The 17860-nt window shown below is 36.0% G+C and overlaps 1 protein-coding gene across 3 annotated transcripts in view; it reads left to right on the top strand.

The window, feature by feature from the left end:
• The window catches only part of POLA1 (DNA polymerase alpha 1, catalytic subunit), a 304555-nt gene that overhangs the window by 138460 nt on the left and 148235 nt on the right, over positions 1 to 17860 (top strand). For all 3 annotated transcript variants that reach the window (XM_012448860.3, XM_012448859.3, XM_064364437.1), the window contains 2 exons: positions 5984 to 6162; positions 7869 to 8000. In XM_012448860.3, the coding sequence (XP_012304283.1) occupies positions 5984 to 6162; positions 7869 to 8000 (311 nt within the window). The remainder of the gene's footprint in view (positions 1 to 5983; positions 6163 to 7868; positions 8001 to 17860) is intronic.

Genomic DNA, 17860 nt, shown 5'->3' with positions numbered 1-17860 from the left:
AAAGGTCCTTGTTTGAATTGGAATCCAGTCAGGGTAGACTTGGTAGTTAATCTCTATTTTGTTTTCCTTTGTCGATCCTCCCAGTTTGTTTATTAAAGAAGCTGGGCTTTTTGTCTTATATAATTTTTCTCATTCTAGAGTTTACTGATCACATCCTGGTGGTATCTTTTAACCTGTTCCTCTGTCTCCTATATTTCCTATAAATAGTTAGATCTAAACATGTGATTATATTTAGGCTCAATTTATTTTATTTTTTATTTTGCTAAAATATAAAATACATACTTCTTCCTAGGCAATGGGTTATACGTCTGTGAGGAGGCACATAATGCCCAGTTGAGATTCAATGCATTTTGCAATAAATTCACAAATGTTTCATAAGAAATATTTAGTACGCAGTTTTCTCACCCTTTCTAAATGTGTATTTTTTGTAGTATAACATGCAAACAGAAAAGTGCACAAAATCTAACTAAAGTGCTTGATGAATTTTCACAAGGCCATCATGCACTAGCATAGCAGCACTGAGCTCAAGAAACAGTACGTTACTACATTCCCAGAAGGCCCCTCATGTCTCCTAGAAATGATCCTCCACACACCTGGCATCGAATAACATAGATGAGGTGGATTTAACATAGATGAGGTGGATTTTTTGGGACATTACATGAATTGCGTCTTCTTTGTGCCTACTTTTACTGAATATTGTACAGGTTCTCTGTCGAACATAAGCGTGTATTTCTCTTGGGTTTGTACTAAGGAGAACCGTTAGGCCATCAGGGACATGTATGTTTAATTTTAGTAGATACTGCCGGTTTTCCAAAGTGGTTCTACTTGTTTATACTTCCTAGTAGTAGTGTATGGGTGCTCCACATTTTTACCAACACTTGGTAAGATAGTATTTTCCATCTTCATTTTACATGGTGGCATGGAGTTGTGGTTTTAATTTGTATTTCTTTGATGACTAATGAAGTGGAACACCTTTTCACATGCTTCTTGGCCATTGTAATACTTCCTTTCGTGAGCTGTCCAAGTCTTTTTCTGTTCTGTTGGCTTCTCTTTTTCTCACTGATTTGCAGGCATTTCCCATGTGTTCTAATTATGAGTCTTTTGGAAGTATATATTATAGGTTAAGTATCCCTTATCTGAAATGCTTAGGACCCAGAAGTGTTTGGGATTTTTTTCGATTTTGTAATAGTTGCATATAGATAATTAGCTATCTTAGAGTTGAGACCCAAGTCTAAACATGAAGTTCATTTATGTTTTATATATATCTTATACACATAGCCTGAAGACAATTTTATACATTATTTTAAATAATTTTGTGCATGAAACAAAGTTTTGACTGCAACTCATCCCATGAGGTCAGTTGTGGAATTTTCCACTCATGGTATCATGTTGGCACTCAGAAAGTTTCAAATTTTGGAGCATTTCAGATTTTTGGATTAGGGATGTTCAACCTACACAAGCATCTTTTCCTATTTGGCATGCTTTTTAAAGAGTATAATTCACATAATTTACCACAAAATGCTAAAATCTTGAGTATTATACAATCAGTCATCTAGACACAGACACAGAACATTTTCATCACTCCAGAATGTTCCCTTGTGCCTGTTCCCAGTCAGCACCTCTGTCACAATAGCAATCACTCATCTGAAATCTATCAGCATAAGTTAGTTTTGCCTATTCAAGAATTTCATATAAATGGTTTCCTACAGTATATACCCTTTTTGTGTGCAACTTCTTTCACTTAGCATGGTATTTTTGAGATTCATCTGTCTTGTTGCATGTATCAGTATTCACTCTTTTTCACTGCTGAGTAGTATTTCATGGTAGATTATACCAGTTTATCCATTCTCTTGTTGATGGACATGTAGAATGTTTCAATGTTTGAATAAATATTGAATAAATTTATTATGAAAAAAGCTGCTATGAGCATTCTTGTGGATAAAGCATTCACCATTTGAAAATTATTTTTTCTTTAATCATACTAAATTTTCAGTTTGCATATTGTCTTCTAAGATGCCTAGATAAATAAAAGCCTAGATCCATGCAAAAGATAAATGGTCTACTTCCTCTAAGAAATTTTTACAAAAAAATTTCACTCAGTAAGATTCTATTAATTAGCTTCCCTCATGGAGTAAATGATCTGTATTACAAACACTGCTTATAAATACCAGTTACTCCCTTTACACATTTGGAGTTTCATTTATGTGGATTTTCCCTCTTCCCCAGTTGCATGAACATATTACTGTAGTTATTTGCTGTTGCACTAATAGAGACCTTGTCTTTTGAAGGAAGGAAAGTATTTGATTAAATGCATCAGCCTCTCTAATAATTGTATGTCTTAAGTTATGAACAGTTAAAAAACTCCTTGGGAGTGGGGGCAGGTGAACATTCTAAAAACAGGTATAATTTACAATGGTTAGAAAGCGCAATGGTAGAAAAATAATTTTGTGCTAAGTGTCACATTAAGGGGGTGTGTGATAAGACTATGGTGATTTAAGTAAAGACAGTACTGCTAAACTCATCCACACCGATGCCTATGATGTTACTTTCTATAAATACTTCTTGAAACATGAGAGTTTTGATCCTGTTGCCAAAATAATGTGAGATCCTAGAAATTTTCTAATTATAAATGACAGTATTTTAATTTCATTCCACTGCCTCTTCTGTACCCTCAACCCCAGCACAAATGAGTCTATCACTACAAGCCACATAATTGAATTAACGCGTACATCATCTCAGCCTATTCTGGGGGAAACCACAGCTGCTTTTCCTCCAGATAACTGGTTTTGCAAAGCCCAGGCAGGCTGCTCCTTCCTTTATTCTGTGCCTCACCAAAAGATTTAAGTCACCTGTCAAGAGCTAGCCTAAAATAAATGGAAGTTACTTTTTTCAAATGGGGCACAAAGTTTGTTCCTTTAAGCCGGTTGTTCAGAGAAAGCTTTCGGTAGAAGCAGTAAAGTATTTGGGATTCAGTTTTGCATCTCTTGTTCAAAGACTAATGTAAGCAGTGTAATATTAATTATACAGTGTATATGCATGTAGGGCAAGTGCAGTAATAAAGATTTTGCTTTAATGTCATTTTTGACAGAAGTGTTTAATTTTGGAGTGGCAACAATTAAAAATGGAATTATATGTAGCTGCCCTGTTTTGCACATTTAAAAATTTTAAATCTCTACCTCTAGGTGGCAGCACCAGATACTTGTTTCTTGTTTCACTCCAGCCTTAATGAGTTTAGGGTGTGAGCAGTAAAACTTTAAAGTCTACTGAAACTTTGAAATAATCTGCTATTACCAGTTTTCTGAGAATCTGGAAAAACTAATGTATATGTTGAATAAGTTTGGGGCTTGTTTTAGCTTTTCAAAAAAGATTCCAGCAGCAATGATCCTTATTTTTTCAACATGACATTATATGTTTTCTTATAATGATTTAATTTAGCCCTCTGTGGTTTGCCTGTTGAACTTATAACTGCCCTCCCAAGAAAATCACTTTTTAAATGGCATTTTGGTATTTAAGTAACTTGTACAAGGATCATTATATACCTAATATTTTAAGCTCATTACAGTCTTGTCTCCCTTTCTATGTTTAAATTTTAGCATTGAACTATGACCAAGAGAGTACTGAGATTGAAGCCCCTTCCCTTGAAAAATAAAACCAACTTGGGAATAAATATGAAGTAATTAGCTAAGCCAGTTGGCTTTGTTACTGCCACCAGAAGATTGAGTGATTTGTAGAAATGGATATTTAGAGTGGACATTTCGTAGGACCTGATGTTTATCGCAAGTTTCAGACACTTGTTTCGGTGTTTCTCCATGACTCTGTAGCAAGATGGCCCACACCCATTTTTGGCTTACTCTGTAGGCAGGCCGTCCAAGGGTCAGAGCTTGCAGGTTCATGCACTCAGGTGCGCCAAGTGAGCCACGGCTGGTGGGGTGGGGTAGAGAGTAGCTCCACTTGGTTCCTTTTCATAGCCTGGCCAATTTTGTATATGTGCAAACCAGCATTGTTCCTTTATTTTTGGACTGTTAAAGAAACTTGCCTTTTAGAAAAATGTTGCTTATTATTTTTCTTTTTGATTAGTGTTGGCCTGGGAAATTGATTAATAGTCATAGGGTCGAAGTAAAAGTGAAGCTGCTTTCCTATAATTGCAAATAAAGCAACACATTATGTGAATACTTGGATTCACAACTGGAGTTTGAATTAGCAACAGTTACCCTTCACTACAGAGAGGAAATAGCCTCAATTCATGGGCGTGGTCTCTCTCAATTCCTCTGACCCTCCTTAGCTTTAAATGTGAGGGTATATGTATTCCCACATACTTCTCTAATTTGCTGTTTCTCTTAGGGGTTAGGTAACTTGTAAAATAAAAGTGTATAGTGTCTTGGTGACAAGTGGCTCATGTTAACATAATTTATGTCACTAACAAAGAACAACTTTTCAAATTGTTCTGAATGTGTATTCTTTGTTTTTATCATATACTACCACTTTAGGAAATACTTTAATTCCTACAAAGAGTAGCTATTAACTTCATATGCAGCATGAAGATGTCTCATATATTTTTCTAAATGCATAATCTTGAATGAGTATAGTCTGGATTAAATGATGTTCGTTCACTATTTTATTTTTTCATTCAAATGACATTTATTCAGTGCTTGCCATGCAGTAGGCAGCATTGAACTCGGTTTGTTCTCTATTATCCAGTTTAAACTTCAAAAGTATATGATCAGTAATGCTACCTCCATTTCGCAGGTGAGAAAACTGAGACTCTGTGTCTCAGTTGTCTTATTCTTTGTTTGGCCCCTTTCAACTATGAAGAGTTAGCCTCCAGTATTTTATAATTACTAGATGTCACTTGACAACTGACCAAATAGGATTTAGGATTCTGTTGCTGAATTCTGAATGCATCTGTTAGGTTTATCTACCTATGTAGCTGTTGATAAATTTAAAACAATTTTTAGATATTTTTTATATTTGTGAGCTTTTGGCTCAGTGACTGTTTTATATTACTCATTTACCTGTATACTAAAATAAGATAGTTTTCCTTAGATTTCCAAAAGCTTTTCCTTAGATTTCTAAAAGATAGAAATATTGTCTCTTAACAATCTTTTCTTGAGAGCATCCCTTAGCAATCCCTAAAATTCTAAGAAACAGTGTAGAATAATTATTTTTAAGTATAAATTCAAATAGTAAATTTTGACACACATATTTCGACTAAGGGTAAATTAAATTGGGTGGCCTAAAAATGTTTCTTTTCTTTAATTAGTTTGTAGAAACAAAATAGCATAAACATGCGTTGATTGATTTCATGTGTTGTTTTGATTGAAATATGGAAGGTATATTTGGTTTCAGGATTCTTAGGGACATTTTGGCCTATAGAATCTGTAGACTCACTGTTTTTGCATATACTTTGAATTTCTGAATTTCGAACATCAAGAAAACCATGTTGCGTTTTGTCTCAGATGCTGCTACTGAATTTTAACCACTGAATTAGATTGCAACCTACATGCTGTTAACTACTGAGCCAAGATGAAATCGACCACTGCATTGAAATCAGGGTTAGCCGTGTCTGCACTTGAAGGAGTTGTAATGGCAGTAAACCTGTTTTCTTTAATAGGATTTTTATTCTCTGATTTTATTCTCAGTTTTAATTGTGACACTTCAATTTTAAGAGAATTTCTTAATAAAAGTACACATTTATTTGAGGTTTTCATTGTAACTTTAAGAGAGTAATAAAAACATCCTGTAGAAGTAGTTGCTTCCAAACCCAAGTGTTCACTGGCATATTTCTGTGTTGTGTTGTTGCACTTACTTGTTTTATTTATGAAGTAATCTCTTGTAAAAAGAGAAGTCATTTGTCCATGTGCTCTTGAGTTCAAATGGTTGTGTGTAAGTTCATGAATTTAAAATCTTTTTTTGTGAGAGTTTTCTTCTTTGGGGTATTTTTGGAATACTTTTCTGAATTTGTTTTTTTCTTTTACATTAATAGGACTTGACCCCACTCAATTTAGAGTTCATCATTATCATAAAGATGAAGAGAATGATGCTCTACTTGGGGGCCCAGCACAGCTCACTGATGAAGAGAAATACAGGGACTGTGAAAGATTCAAATGTCGATGCCCTACATGTGGAACTGAGAATATTTATGATAATGTCTTTGATGGTTCGGTTAGTTTTTTCTGTCTTTTTGTGAGTGAACTTGTATAAAGGCCTTGCCCCTTTCCCCCACTATGGAGTATATAAAAAGGGCAAAATAAACACACCCACGTTGCTTTCATGTGTTTAAAGAATTTTAGCATCATGTAAAATCTACCTTCACAGCTTACTTTGTTTCTGCTTGAAAACTTTGAACTGAATGTGCTTGAATATTGTTTTGGCTTCCTAGAGTGCTTGACCTTGGTTTTTAAATGGAATCCCTTAAAAATTCTAAATTATCTTAAGTATTTTTTATTATAATTTCTTAATTAGTAACCGCTATTGCCCCACTCTCAACCCCCATCTATTAGGACTTAGAGCAATATTTTTCTTTATCTTAAATCAAGTTAATGGGAACTAAGTGTTTTGAGAAAGTTTGTGTTTGTCTTTACACATCCCACTTACCTCCATTTTGCAAAGGTACTCTTATTATCTTTTCTGCTGTCTTTGCATATTAGACATTTAAAAAGTCACAGGAAGACATTTCTTTCAAGAAGTACTGCCAAAAAAATGTATTAATTGACCTTGGATCAGAGCTTGAAACTTGGCCAATTTACTTGATTTCCACTGCAGTGTTATGCATAGACTAGCCATTGGCAAAGGAATAGGCAGCAGAACTGTGTAAAACCTTGAAACTGAAAGAAAAGACACCCTTTATCTAAATTAAAAGTAATTATTTTAAGTTAATTTGGACAAACAGCAGATGTTTTGCATTTTTTTGAATCAAAACAAAGCAGTCTTTGGAAGCAAGTGCAAGGAAGAGGCAGACACAGATCAGCAATACTTGCTAAATCCTTGAGTTTTGCTTCATTACAGCTGTAAATAAGATAGTTAATTGCATGGAAGCTTGACGACTTGCAGATGGGCTAACTGTGGAAGAGCCGATGTCAAGCTCTGAAATCTCTTCCACCTGGAATTGCTTAGCGTGGCGGGTAGGGTTATGTACCAGATTGGAGCAGGAAACCAAGATGTTTAAGTATCAGGAAGGAAAACAAGTGCTTCAGAAATCCCAACAGTTTTGCTATATATTATATTTGCCTTGTCTTTGTTTAAAACGAAACACAGCAAAACAAAATGTTTTCTCCAAATATTAATATTTATTTCATTCAAATTTTTACTTCTTCTGCCTCCCTCTCCCAAATACATTTCATTTTTTGGAAAAATTGCCAAAATTTTAGATTTGCGAAGCAGACAATAAGTGATATTGTTTTTGTGGTACTATACTTCTTTTAGATTTTATTTTTAAAATTAAGTTGACAAGATGAAAACAAACTAATGTGATAAAGGCTCTTGCTTTTATTCATGTTTGTAATGAGTAAATGCAAATTTAAAGTTTTTATCGATATCTCTTAAGAATGAGGTTTATTTCCAGTAACATGACTTCACTGGTATTTACAGAGGGAAAATTATTTTATCCATAGAGTCCCTCGTGTATTGAATGTAACATAGTGATTTCAGAGTTTTTCCTTTGTTACTCCATTGTGATGATGGCAAGGAATGGAAGGTATGTGTGACTAAAGTGTCTTTGGGAAGAAAATAATTGAGAAGATAGGGTTAAAAACTCACCAATAAAACGATTTAAAAATATTCAACACTAGGATAGCATGTAAGTTTTTAAGCACAAAAAACCTTTTATAGCCTCACATTAACTTTTTGTATACTTGTCCTGACTTCTGTAGGGAACCGATATGGAGCCCAGCTTGTATCGTTGCAGTAACATTGATTGTAATGCTTCACCTCTGACCTTTACGGTACAACTGAGCAACAAATTGATCATGGACATTAGACGTTTCATTAAAAAGTACTACGATGTAAGTATCCATAATGACATTCTTACATGCACAATTGATTTAGGTTTGATACTTATTTATTGGTTTTCATGAAACTGTAAAATTTTGAAAAGACTTTTAGGAAAAATTCCTAGTGAAATGCTATTAATACATATATGATAAAGTATGTAATTTTGACATATTAACATGACAAATTATTTGATATTTCTCTCAGGTATTACATCTACTTCATTTATGAGCAGTATTTTAAATAATGAAATTTTTACTTTTTTAAAAAAAGAATATAATTAAGAAATGTTTCAGTTTATTGTTACCTAAATACGACTGGTTAAATGATTGCTCAGATGTTTGGATAAAGGATGAAAAAAATCACTATTGGCTATTGTCAGCAAGTCGAGCTCTAAGATCATGTGTGGTGATCTTAGTAGACTGCCCATACAAAGGTAATAGTTCGTGTTTATGTGGCACTGTAAACCACTCCATAGCCTAGTTTTCTGATGAAATCAAATATCTTTTAAATTTAAATGCTGTTTGTCTAGCATTCACAAGAGAATGTCTAATTTTTATAAATTTATAGTAAAAATGCCAGAACAGTGATTTGTCTTCATTGGAAAGAAGGCTTTTATTCAGAGTTTTTGTTTTTAACACATTTCACATGAATGAGTTTTTTTCTCTTCAAAAATTAAAAAAAGCCCTCACATTTCCCACTTGATTTTTCTTAGTGTTTCGGTATGTCATTTGTCATCTAAACACATTTTCTGTTACTTGAAAGTTCACTGTAACTTATTTTTAAAAGCTACATTGGCAGCGCATTAAAAAAAAATCTCACGTATTCGTTAATGCCCATGACTTTTCTAAAGATCGTTCTGTACTTTCTCCTCATGTATTAGTCAACATATAACAGCATTTTCTTCTTTAAAATAGAACTCATTATGTGAAAAGCAACTATTAGATCATTAAGATGAAGAGTAAAAACAGAGTTCCAGTATTATGATTTTGGTGTTGAATGATTTATATTTGTCAGAAAAGCAAGTCAGTTTGCCTGAAGATAATTAAAAAATAATCATTATGACTCCATTTTGGGAAAATCTGAAACATTTTAGGGAATAATCCTGTGCTGCCCTTAATGAACAGTTGGATGGGAATAAAAGTTATCTGTGGGGTCACATTCCTCAGTAGATGAAATGTGCAACACTTGAAATTTTAGGCCTTTATTTAGTATGAAGAGCCCAAATCAAAACTATTCAGCTCCTCATTTACGGGCCTTATTGAACAGAGTATGATCCTTGCTTGACTCTTGGGAAGAATTCTGAGTTTTCTCTCTGTGTTTAGTCTATCAAGATCTTCACCATGGAAATGTTAATACTAGAAGAAACTCTTCTATTTCCTTCTTTACTAACGAATAGTCTGTTTTGACTAAGTTGGAAGTACTCTGAAAAATGATCTTCTGTATAGCTAGAAATATGCCCTAACTGAAAGACTGATTTCTAACCTAATTGTGTGTATGTTGTGGTGGTGGTTATATAAGTATTTTTGAAGCGAAATAACCTACTTTTAGGGATCCATATATTTAACACAAGGTTTCTAGAGCATTTGCTTTAATTGTCTTTCTGCCAGCCATCTCACTAACATCAAGTAACAGTTTTTCTGTAGTTAACTGCCCACTTGATTGACATTTCTAAGGGATTTCTGATCAAAATGGCCATATATCACTCCTGGGGTTAAAAATTGATATGACTGTCCTCAAAATTAGAAAGTTATTTCTCTACTTTCTGATCTGAATTATATGTGATTTGATGGCAGAGAAAGAAATCCGTTATTCGTTCTTATGGCCCCATGCTAAATAAATATTTCAAATGTTTTCCAGATCAGAGCTTTTGTACAAAAACCCCTACACCTTTAGGTTCTACTTCATTGGTAGACCATCCTGTTTCCTCCTAGAGGGACATGGCATTGAGTTTCTTTTGTTATTGTGCCTCTAGTGATACTGATTACAGTTATTAGTTCAGTGTGATTTATCATGGTGATGGTAATCCAGTTAGAGACTAATATACCAAGTGTACTGAGGTAAGGATATTGATAGTAAGTGTTGAGGTTAAGTGACTGTGTCTGAGGCTAATTACCAAAAATGATTTTCTCCTATTTAGCAACTTAAAAAATACTACCCACTAGACATAAAAGTTGTTTGTGGAATAAAGGCAAGAGTCTTAATATTGTTTTAATTTTAGTCTTAGAAGCGCTGCAGGGGAAGTCAACCTGCACTGAGAAAGGAAGGTATCTTCATGAGGAATGAACTCCAGAAAGATGAATGGAATATAGTACTTGACCAAACACTATACCCTGCCAAGAAACATAGTTCTAGATGACTAAGAAATTAGGTTGTCAAGAAAAAAGGGACAAAAGTGTGGGGTAACAAAATATATTTCTAAATCACTTTAATTTTGGAAAGGTATATCATATATTTTGTTACCTTCTGTCCATGAATTAAGAGGACTGACTGAGTAAATGTGGTATAACAAATATTTGTTTTAAGTTTATCTGAGAAGCAGTCTGTATCACATTATAATATTTTAATAAATATTGGCTCCTTTGTGGGAGAGGAGAGGGTTTTTGCCCCTCTTCTATAGCAATGATGGTATCCCCCGAATTCCAATTTCCTATAACATTTAAACTTTGATATACATAGAAATACAAAAAGCACTGAGCCAGGGTATTTTAAGTAATATATTAGTTTCTTTAGGAAGAAGACAACTCTATGCTTTGTCTCTGGATTTGATGAAGTCTTGAAAGACTTTGAGGCAGCACAGAAAGCTTTAATTCAATGTTGATTTCATGCCCTGGTCCTTGTTGGTTCTTTTGTATAAAGTTAAAATTGAACTGGTATTTTTTGAAAATCATAAAAAGGCAGATTAAAGACTTAACTCTAAGCTTTTAGGGATGTTTTTGAAAGACTCAATTTTACAGTGAAAAATTGATATGTGTTCCCCCTCCCTTAAATTCTGCTCCAGAAGAGCAAATAGACATACACACACAAAAGGGAGAGAAACACTAGCTAATCTAAATTGGGAAATGAAGAGGGCTTTTTTTAAGCATGAAAATTTCATCATCTTGTCAGCTGGCAGAATGCCTGCTGTGTGGATTCACAAAGGCTAAGAATTACACTTTCATGAAATTTTCCTCACTAACTGCCCTGGTTAATTTGAAAGATAACCCACTGTTCTAATTCATTCCTCAATTGGGCGGTGCAGGTTTTATCTTTGATCTGACAAAGCATTTGTGTTAATCGTTTTGGCCCTCCACTAGACACTCTTGGGATTGTGCTTTTACAATAAATGTGTCTGTGATAGCTCTTTAGTCTATTATACTTACAATAGATCCATAGAACTGGTAATTAATTCTCCACTGCTTTGGAAATGGGAAGAATAGGTGTAGCTCTGTCAAGTGCTGCTGGGAAGTTTGTTTAGCTGGTTCATTTTTGAAGTGTTCCCCTCAGCCATCCAAGAAGCAGCCACAGAAGAGAGTCTGAGATTGAGATGCTGGCCTATCCTGATGACTTGCTGATAAATGGGAAATGTGACCCCTCTTGGTACCTGGGAGGGGGGTATTGGGTCATTGACATTCATCTCAAGTACTGTTATTTTTAAAGTATATTAAACCCTTATTTTAATACTCAAAGAGCCATTTGCTTCTAAAGGTGGAGCCTCTAGAAGATGCAATAGTGATAGTCAACTCAAATATGTTCCTACATTTTCATTGATGGCTTATGCAGGTTTTAGAGTGTTCCCCGCCAGCCTTCTTGTGTTTCTAGCAACTTGTACATTATATGAGTACTTTACTATGATTTTTAAACATGATGATATTGCTGGCCCTAGATGGGGCTGGCCCTCCATCTCAAAGAACACGTGAGCAGCTTGTTGGTATCATGCATATGTTAACCTCTGATAGTTACTAGAGACAGAAATTTGTGGTCTCACTCCATGGAAAGTCGATGTAGGCTTTATAATCTCAGAATTTTCCTGAAGTAAGCTTTTCGAGGACAGGGGCTGTGTTTTCTTTTCTGTTTTATCTGTGATCTCTGCCACAGCCCCTTGCTATCTGAAGTACGTATATCTTGATGTTTAGTAACCAAGGAACTGACAAGTAAAGGTTATATTTTGCTGTTTGTCTCTTAAAAGTTTTTACACTGCTGTCAGATTGGTGGAAGATTTATTAGTGGCATACAGGATTCTTGGGTTAACACAAAATTCTACAATATTTTAAGGTCATGAAAGCCATGACAAATAAAGCTCTTTGTTGCTTTTCTATATTTTACAACACTGACAACTCTGCATTTCAGTATATGCCTGTCCCCAACTCAATAGCCTTGATTTGTTTTTTTCCCAAACCAAATACCAGGCAAAGAGGCATTAACCAGAAATATCATGATGCAAAATAGCATCCTGCCTAAATGTGCTTTCATTGTCATGGTAGAAGAATCTATCTTTGTATAATGTTGCAAAGAAAGTAGATGCCTGGCTTTGTTACTCTTTGATTTCTGTTCTCTCCTTATATTTTTCCTCTTTTACTTCTTAGTATATTGTGTCATAAGCCATTTTTTTTTTATTTTTTGAGATGGAGTCTTGATCTGTCACCAGGCTGGAGTACAGTGGCACGATCTCGGCTCACTGCGACCTCTGCCTCCTGGGTTCAAGCGATTCTCCTGCCTCAGCCTCCTGAATAGCTGGGACTACAGGCGCGTGCCACCATGCCCAGCTAATTTTTGTATTTTTAGTAGAGACAGGGTTTTACCATGTTGGCCAAGTTGGCCTCGATCTCTTGACCTCGTGGTCTACCCACCTCGGCCTCTCAGGAAAGTGCTGGGATTATAGGCGTGAGCCACTGCATCCGGCCATAAGCCATGTTTTTAAATCTCTTTTGGACCCACATTTATGAGGAAGGCTCAGCATAATTGGTCAAATGCTCTCTTCCCTAGGTGCTTAAACATGTGTGCATAAGGAAGTCTGCATCATGAGGCAACATATACCGCACATTATTTTTTAAATTCCTCATAAATGTGGGTCCAAAAGAGATTTAAAAACATGGTAAAACCCTGTCTCTTTTGGAAGAGGCCACACACCAGGAAGTACAGTGGGATGTTTTGTAGGGTATGAAGAGTCCATATCAAGCTTGTTTTTCATCTTTGCAAGTTAAAAAAAAAAACTTTAAAAATTTTAAGTGACCATGCATTCCTTGAAGACAAAATTAATAACAACCCCCCAGCATATGTTGTTAAGCCAGAGATTGAATTAGAGGTGCCTTTTATCGAAAGTGCAATGAGGACAGAGTAAAATATGGGTTAAAATATTTGCTCCACAAAAATAAACACCTAGTTAGCATCACAAGTAAGCACCATTCATGGTTCCCAACAGTACTTGAAGAAGGGTAATTTTGTTAGGAATATATAAAACTAAGTAAGTAAATCTGATAAATTAGAGATGAAGCATCCTTTCTATCCCTCCTGCCCACACCCATGTAAATCACTAACAGAGCTTCTCATTTCCATTGCCTTTCCCTTCTCAACAGAGCTATCTTGTGCAGGTGGACCTGTGAGTTTTAGAGCCATGCAATGGCATTCAGTAACTCTGCTGTTTCGTTGCAAATATGCAGTGTTCAATAACCCTCAAAATTTCTCATTTCTTACCTGTGGTGATGTGGTTTGATAGTTTTTAGGTTATAGGTTGCAATGTGCAGTAGAATCACAGGTATATTAGTTCAAAAAGTTTAAACTCTAAGCATTTTTGTTATTGTTTATTTCCTTCTGCATTTATATTTAGAACATTTAAAAAGAATAAATTTGGTTTCTTTTTTGTAGACTCTAACAGCATAATTATAAGTGGTATAAAAGGCATGCAAAGAAGCAATAGATATATATCCCACCCATTCAGCATCACAGGCAGCCCAGTCCATGCTGCCCAGCAGTGCTTGAAGAAGGATAATTTTTTTTAGGAATTTGTAGAACTCATCCTAAATCTTTCTGAAACCAAAAGAAAAGAACATATTGAAAATTAGTATTTCTTTTTGCTTCGTACTATTTAATTGGGAAGCCAAATATTAATGAATGCCAGGATACTAATTGCATTTTTTAAATGTGATATTCTTTATTTTTATTCCTTTTTAATTTTTAGAGAAAGAGTCTCATTCTGTCACCCAGGCTGGTGTGCAGTGGTGTGCTCATGGCTCACTGTAGCCTTGAACCCCAGCAGTCCGCCTGCCTCAGCCTCCCAAGTAGCTAGGACTATAGGCACATACTACCATGCCCAGCTAATTTTTTATTTTGAATTTTGCATAGACAGGATGTTGCCCAGGCTGGTCTCGAGCTCCTGGCCTCCAGCAGTTTTCTCTCCTTGGCCTCCCAAAGTGTTGAGATTACAGGCATGAGCCACTGTGCTGGCCTTAAATGTGATATTCTAACACCAGTGTCCATTCATGGAGGGTTGGTATGTTTTTATTCGTGAATGGCTGATTTTTTTTTTTTTTTAGATGCCAGACAAGCTCATTTTGAGTTAGGTATAATATTTTGCTGCTATGCTATGGCATGTTCTCACAGAAAAGCTAAGAAACAAGGGACTGGTGGTGATGGGAGTAGAATCTCATTGTAAGTAATTTATCATTGTACAAATCTAAGTGAATAACAGATGAAATCCAGTTCCCTAAAACATGCCAGCTATGTATTCTATACAAGCAGCTTATCCTGGTATATAATATTATTTTAAAGGAATTCTAATAAGGAAATAAGTTCAAATACAGCCATTTATGCCACCCGACTTTTATCCTTTGTAGAATAACTAACATTTACCTGTATTTTCTATATTTATCAGAAAACCTCTTTATTTAATCATAATCTTATGGCATAAACCCTGTTTGGGGAGGCTTAGGTCTAGAGCCTAATTTTGGGGGACTAACACGGGACCCTCACCAAATTCTGAGGTGCTGAGACTGCAGAGAATTGTATTGCCTATTGAGGACTAACCCCAGAGCCACTGACGAGACCTGAGGTTGGTCCATGGTCTCTCCCTTACCCATATCATTCCCCACATATGGATATCCACCCTCCTCCTGAGTTTTTTTTCAGGGATGGAGGCAGTTATAGCCATAGCCCTTTCCATTGCTTTCCCTGCATTCTGAAAGCTTAGCACTCAATTTTATCAATGATCAGACCAGCCACTGCTAGTCTCTTACCAGATCTGTAACTTGTGCTATGTTCTGAACTTCTCTAAGCCACAGTTGCCTACCCTATGAAATGATCATGGTAAATAATAGTACCTACCCCATAAGGTCATAATGAGGACTAAATGGGATAATGCACTTAAAGTGCTGAGAAAGTTTACCTCGAGAGAACTCATTACTAATGATGACTGTTCCAATCTGAGACATGGTGAGTGAACATGGCTCGGCTGTGTTCCTTTTGTGTGCTCAGAGACACCAGAGATTCAGACCTGGGCTGGGGTCTTGGTGCCCAGGTCTTTCCAAGGTATTTCCAAGATATCCCTCTGAAAGCTTTTGTTTTCTACTGCTCTCTCCCATCCATTTAGAAGGGTACCAAACTGTGCTGTGTTTCCTCTCGGCCCTCCCTTCAGTTTGTCAATATGGTAGTTTCCTTTTCAGTGTTGGTGAATAGAGTCTCAAAGTCAGCATTGGGAAATGGATACTAGGCTATAACTCTTTCAGGGCAATAGCGTAGAATACTGCAGAATACTACAGCACAGAATATTACAATATCATATACTACTATAGCACCCAGTATTGTGCCTAACCTGATAGTTGCTCGGTAAATTTTATTGAATGAGTTCATGATGTTCTGAGGGGTTGATGCTATCAAGTAACTTTCCCAGGTCACACATAGTAGCATCAAAACTGTGACCATACTTGGAGACCCTAGTTCAGTATTCTGTGCTGTGTCTTGAAAGACAGCCAGTTATGGATACCAGTTGCTTAGTATCTCCACTGCAGTCACTCTTAGAGTAGGATGGATCAAGAGCCTTCACCATTAGCATTACAAGCTAGGCCAGGTCACAAGGCTGACTAGGGTATGAGTCCGGAAGGCTGATGATAGCCATCCAGCAATGGACTAGTACAGCCATTGAAAAGCAGCACATATGTTGAACTTGGGGTTTCAGCAACCTCTGTTATGGTTTGCCTCCTCTTGACAGGAAAATTGGAAGCTTTTTGAAATGCTGAGGAAATGCCATAGGAGTTGTCAGATATCTGAAAACAGGTGGGTAAAAACAGAAAAATACTTGTGCCAAAACAGTGAAATTCCTTTCTTCAGTTTGATTTCTCTAACCTTGTATATTTAGGAAAAACTCAACTTCAGGTCTAACTCCAGTCATCTAGAGCTACTATCTTGTAGTAGAGTAAGAAATTGAACCAGAACAGATTTCATTTAACCTTTCAAAAGTGAGATTTTCACACTGTTGACCTTCTTGACTTCAAGGAGCAAAACCGAACTATCAGTTCTCTGCTGTATGCGTCAACAAGAGATGGGAGAAGAGCGCCCCAGGCGATGACTGTTTTTTATATTTGGTTTGCCCAGAGAATGTACATTTTGGTTCATATATGGAAATCAGCCCTTTGCAAATAGTTACAGATAGGAATTTCCAGATGACCCTGTCTAGCTTAATCTTGTCTTAATGAAATAACCATATTTCTGTTTAGGAGGGGGTTAATTCAGCTGCCTTTCCAAGGCACCATAGAAAAATTCTCAAAGCCTGGATTCCAAAAAATACTACTACTGATGAGAATTAGAGCACTGATGTTTTCTAAATAATTGGTGTTGGTTTGTTTTGAGCTTGGCATAAATCATGTTTGCCTTAGCTTGTTTTTGAAAAGCAATGTATAACTTTTTGTCTTGGTTCAAAATTCATCTGACTCTTGACACTTCTTCCAAGTTTCTGTTTTTGTTTTTACTGTGCTGTAGCATAATTCTCAGGATAGGTAGTTTTGTGAGGTCTGTCACCCAGCTTGTTTTATGGAAGGTCCTCGGCCTCATTCAGGCTGCACAAGTGCTCATGGTTTCTTGGCTGTTTGAGGAGCTCTTGATGCTTCTGGGAACCTAGATGATTTTCGAGCCCAGCTCTTAGGAGCCCAGCCTAACAGGGCTTCCGTCTCCATCCACTATCAAAGAATGTTCAAGAATCGTGGCACAAAGTGGCAGGAAAAAAAGAAAACTGCCCAGGATTTACATCTATATGTATGCTAGGGATTTAGAAACCATGTCGATAAAGTTACAGCTGATCTTTGATGATTTCCCTCAACGACAGCTTTCCATCAAGAGCCACTTCTTCCAGAAATTGATCAGCGAAGATCAAAGGAAAGCCCAGATTCAAGAGAGACCCCTTTAAAATTTCCCAGCAAAATAGATTCTCTTACTGATGAACGTATGCAAGTGGTATAGCACAGTGGTTCTCAAACCTTCTGGTTGGTGGGACCCCTGTATACTCTTAAAGTACTGAGGGTACTGAAGAGTTTTAGTTTATGTAGATCTTTTTTTTTTTTTTTTTGGTCACTACACGAAGTCTTGTAATGGTATAGTTTCTTAAAGGTTATTTTCAATGTGGAATCTGAAATCATATCAGTAAACTTTTTGTGCTCTGGTATATTAAAATCCATCTCTCTGTCTTGCACTTTGAGCAGATCATTTACCCATGCATGATTTTGTAACATCATGCCTTGGTCACTTAGAAAATACTGGTTCACTGACCTATGAAGAATTTGCAAATTCATTATACATTTCATTATACAATTTTTTTGAAATTACATTTGTTCATATCATCACCAATCTCATCAGAAAAGTCTAAATATTGGGAAGCTGTTGAGCTCATGGTAGTAGATACAGATTTTCC

This window comes from Aotus nancymaae, unplaced genomic scaffold (assembly GCF_030222135.1).
Source record: "Aotus nancymaae isolate 86718 unplaced genomic scaffold, 86718_ANA_hifiasm-v0.15.2.pri h1tg000058l, whole genome shotgun sequence".
Taxonomy (NCBI): Eukaryota; Metazoa; Chordata; class Mammalia; order Primates; family Aotidae; genus Aotus; species Aotus nancymaae.
This window is presented reverse-complemented; position numbering and strand designations above follow the sequence as displayed.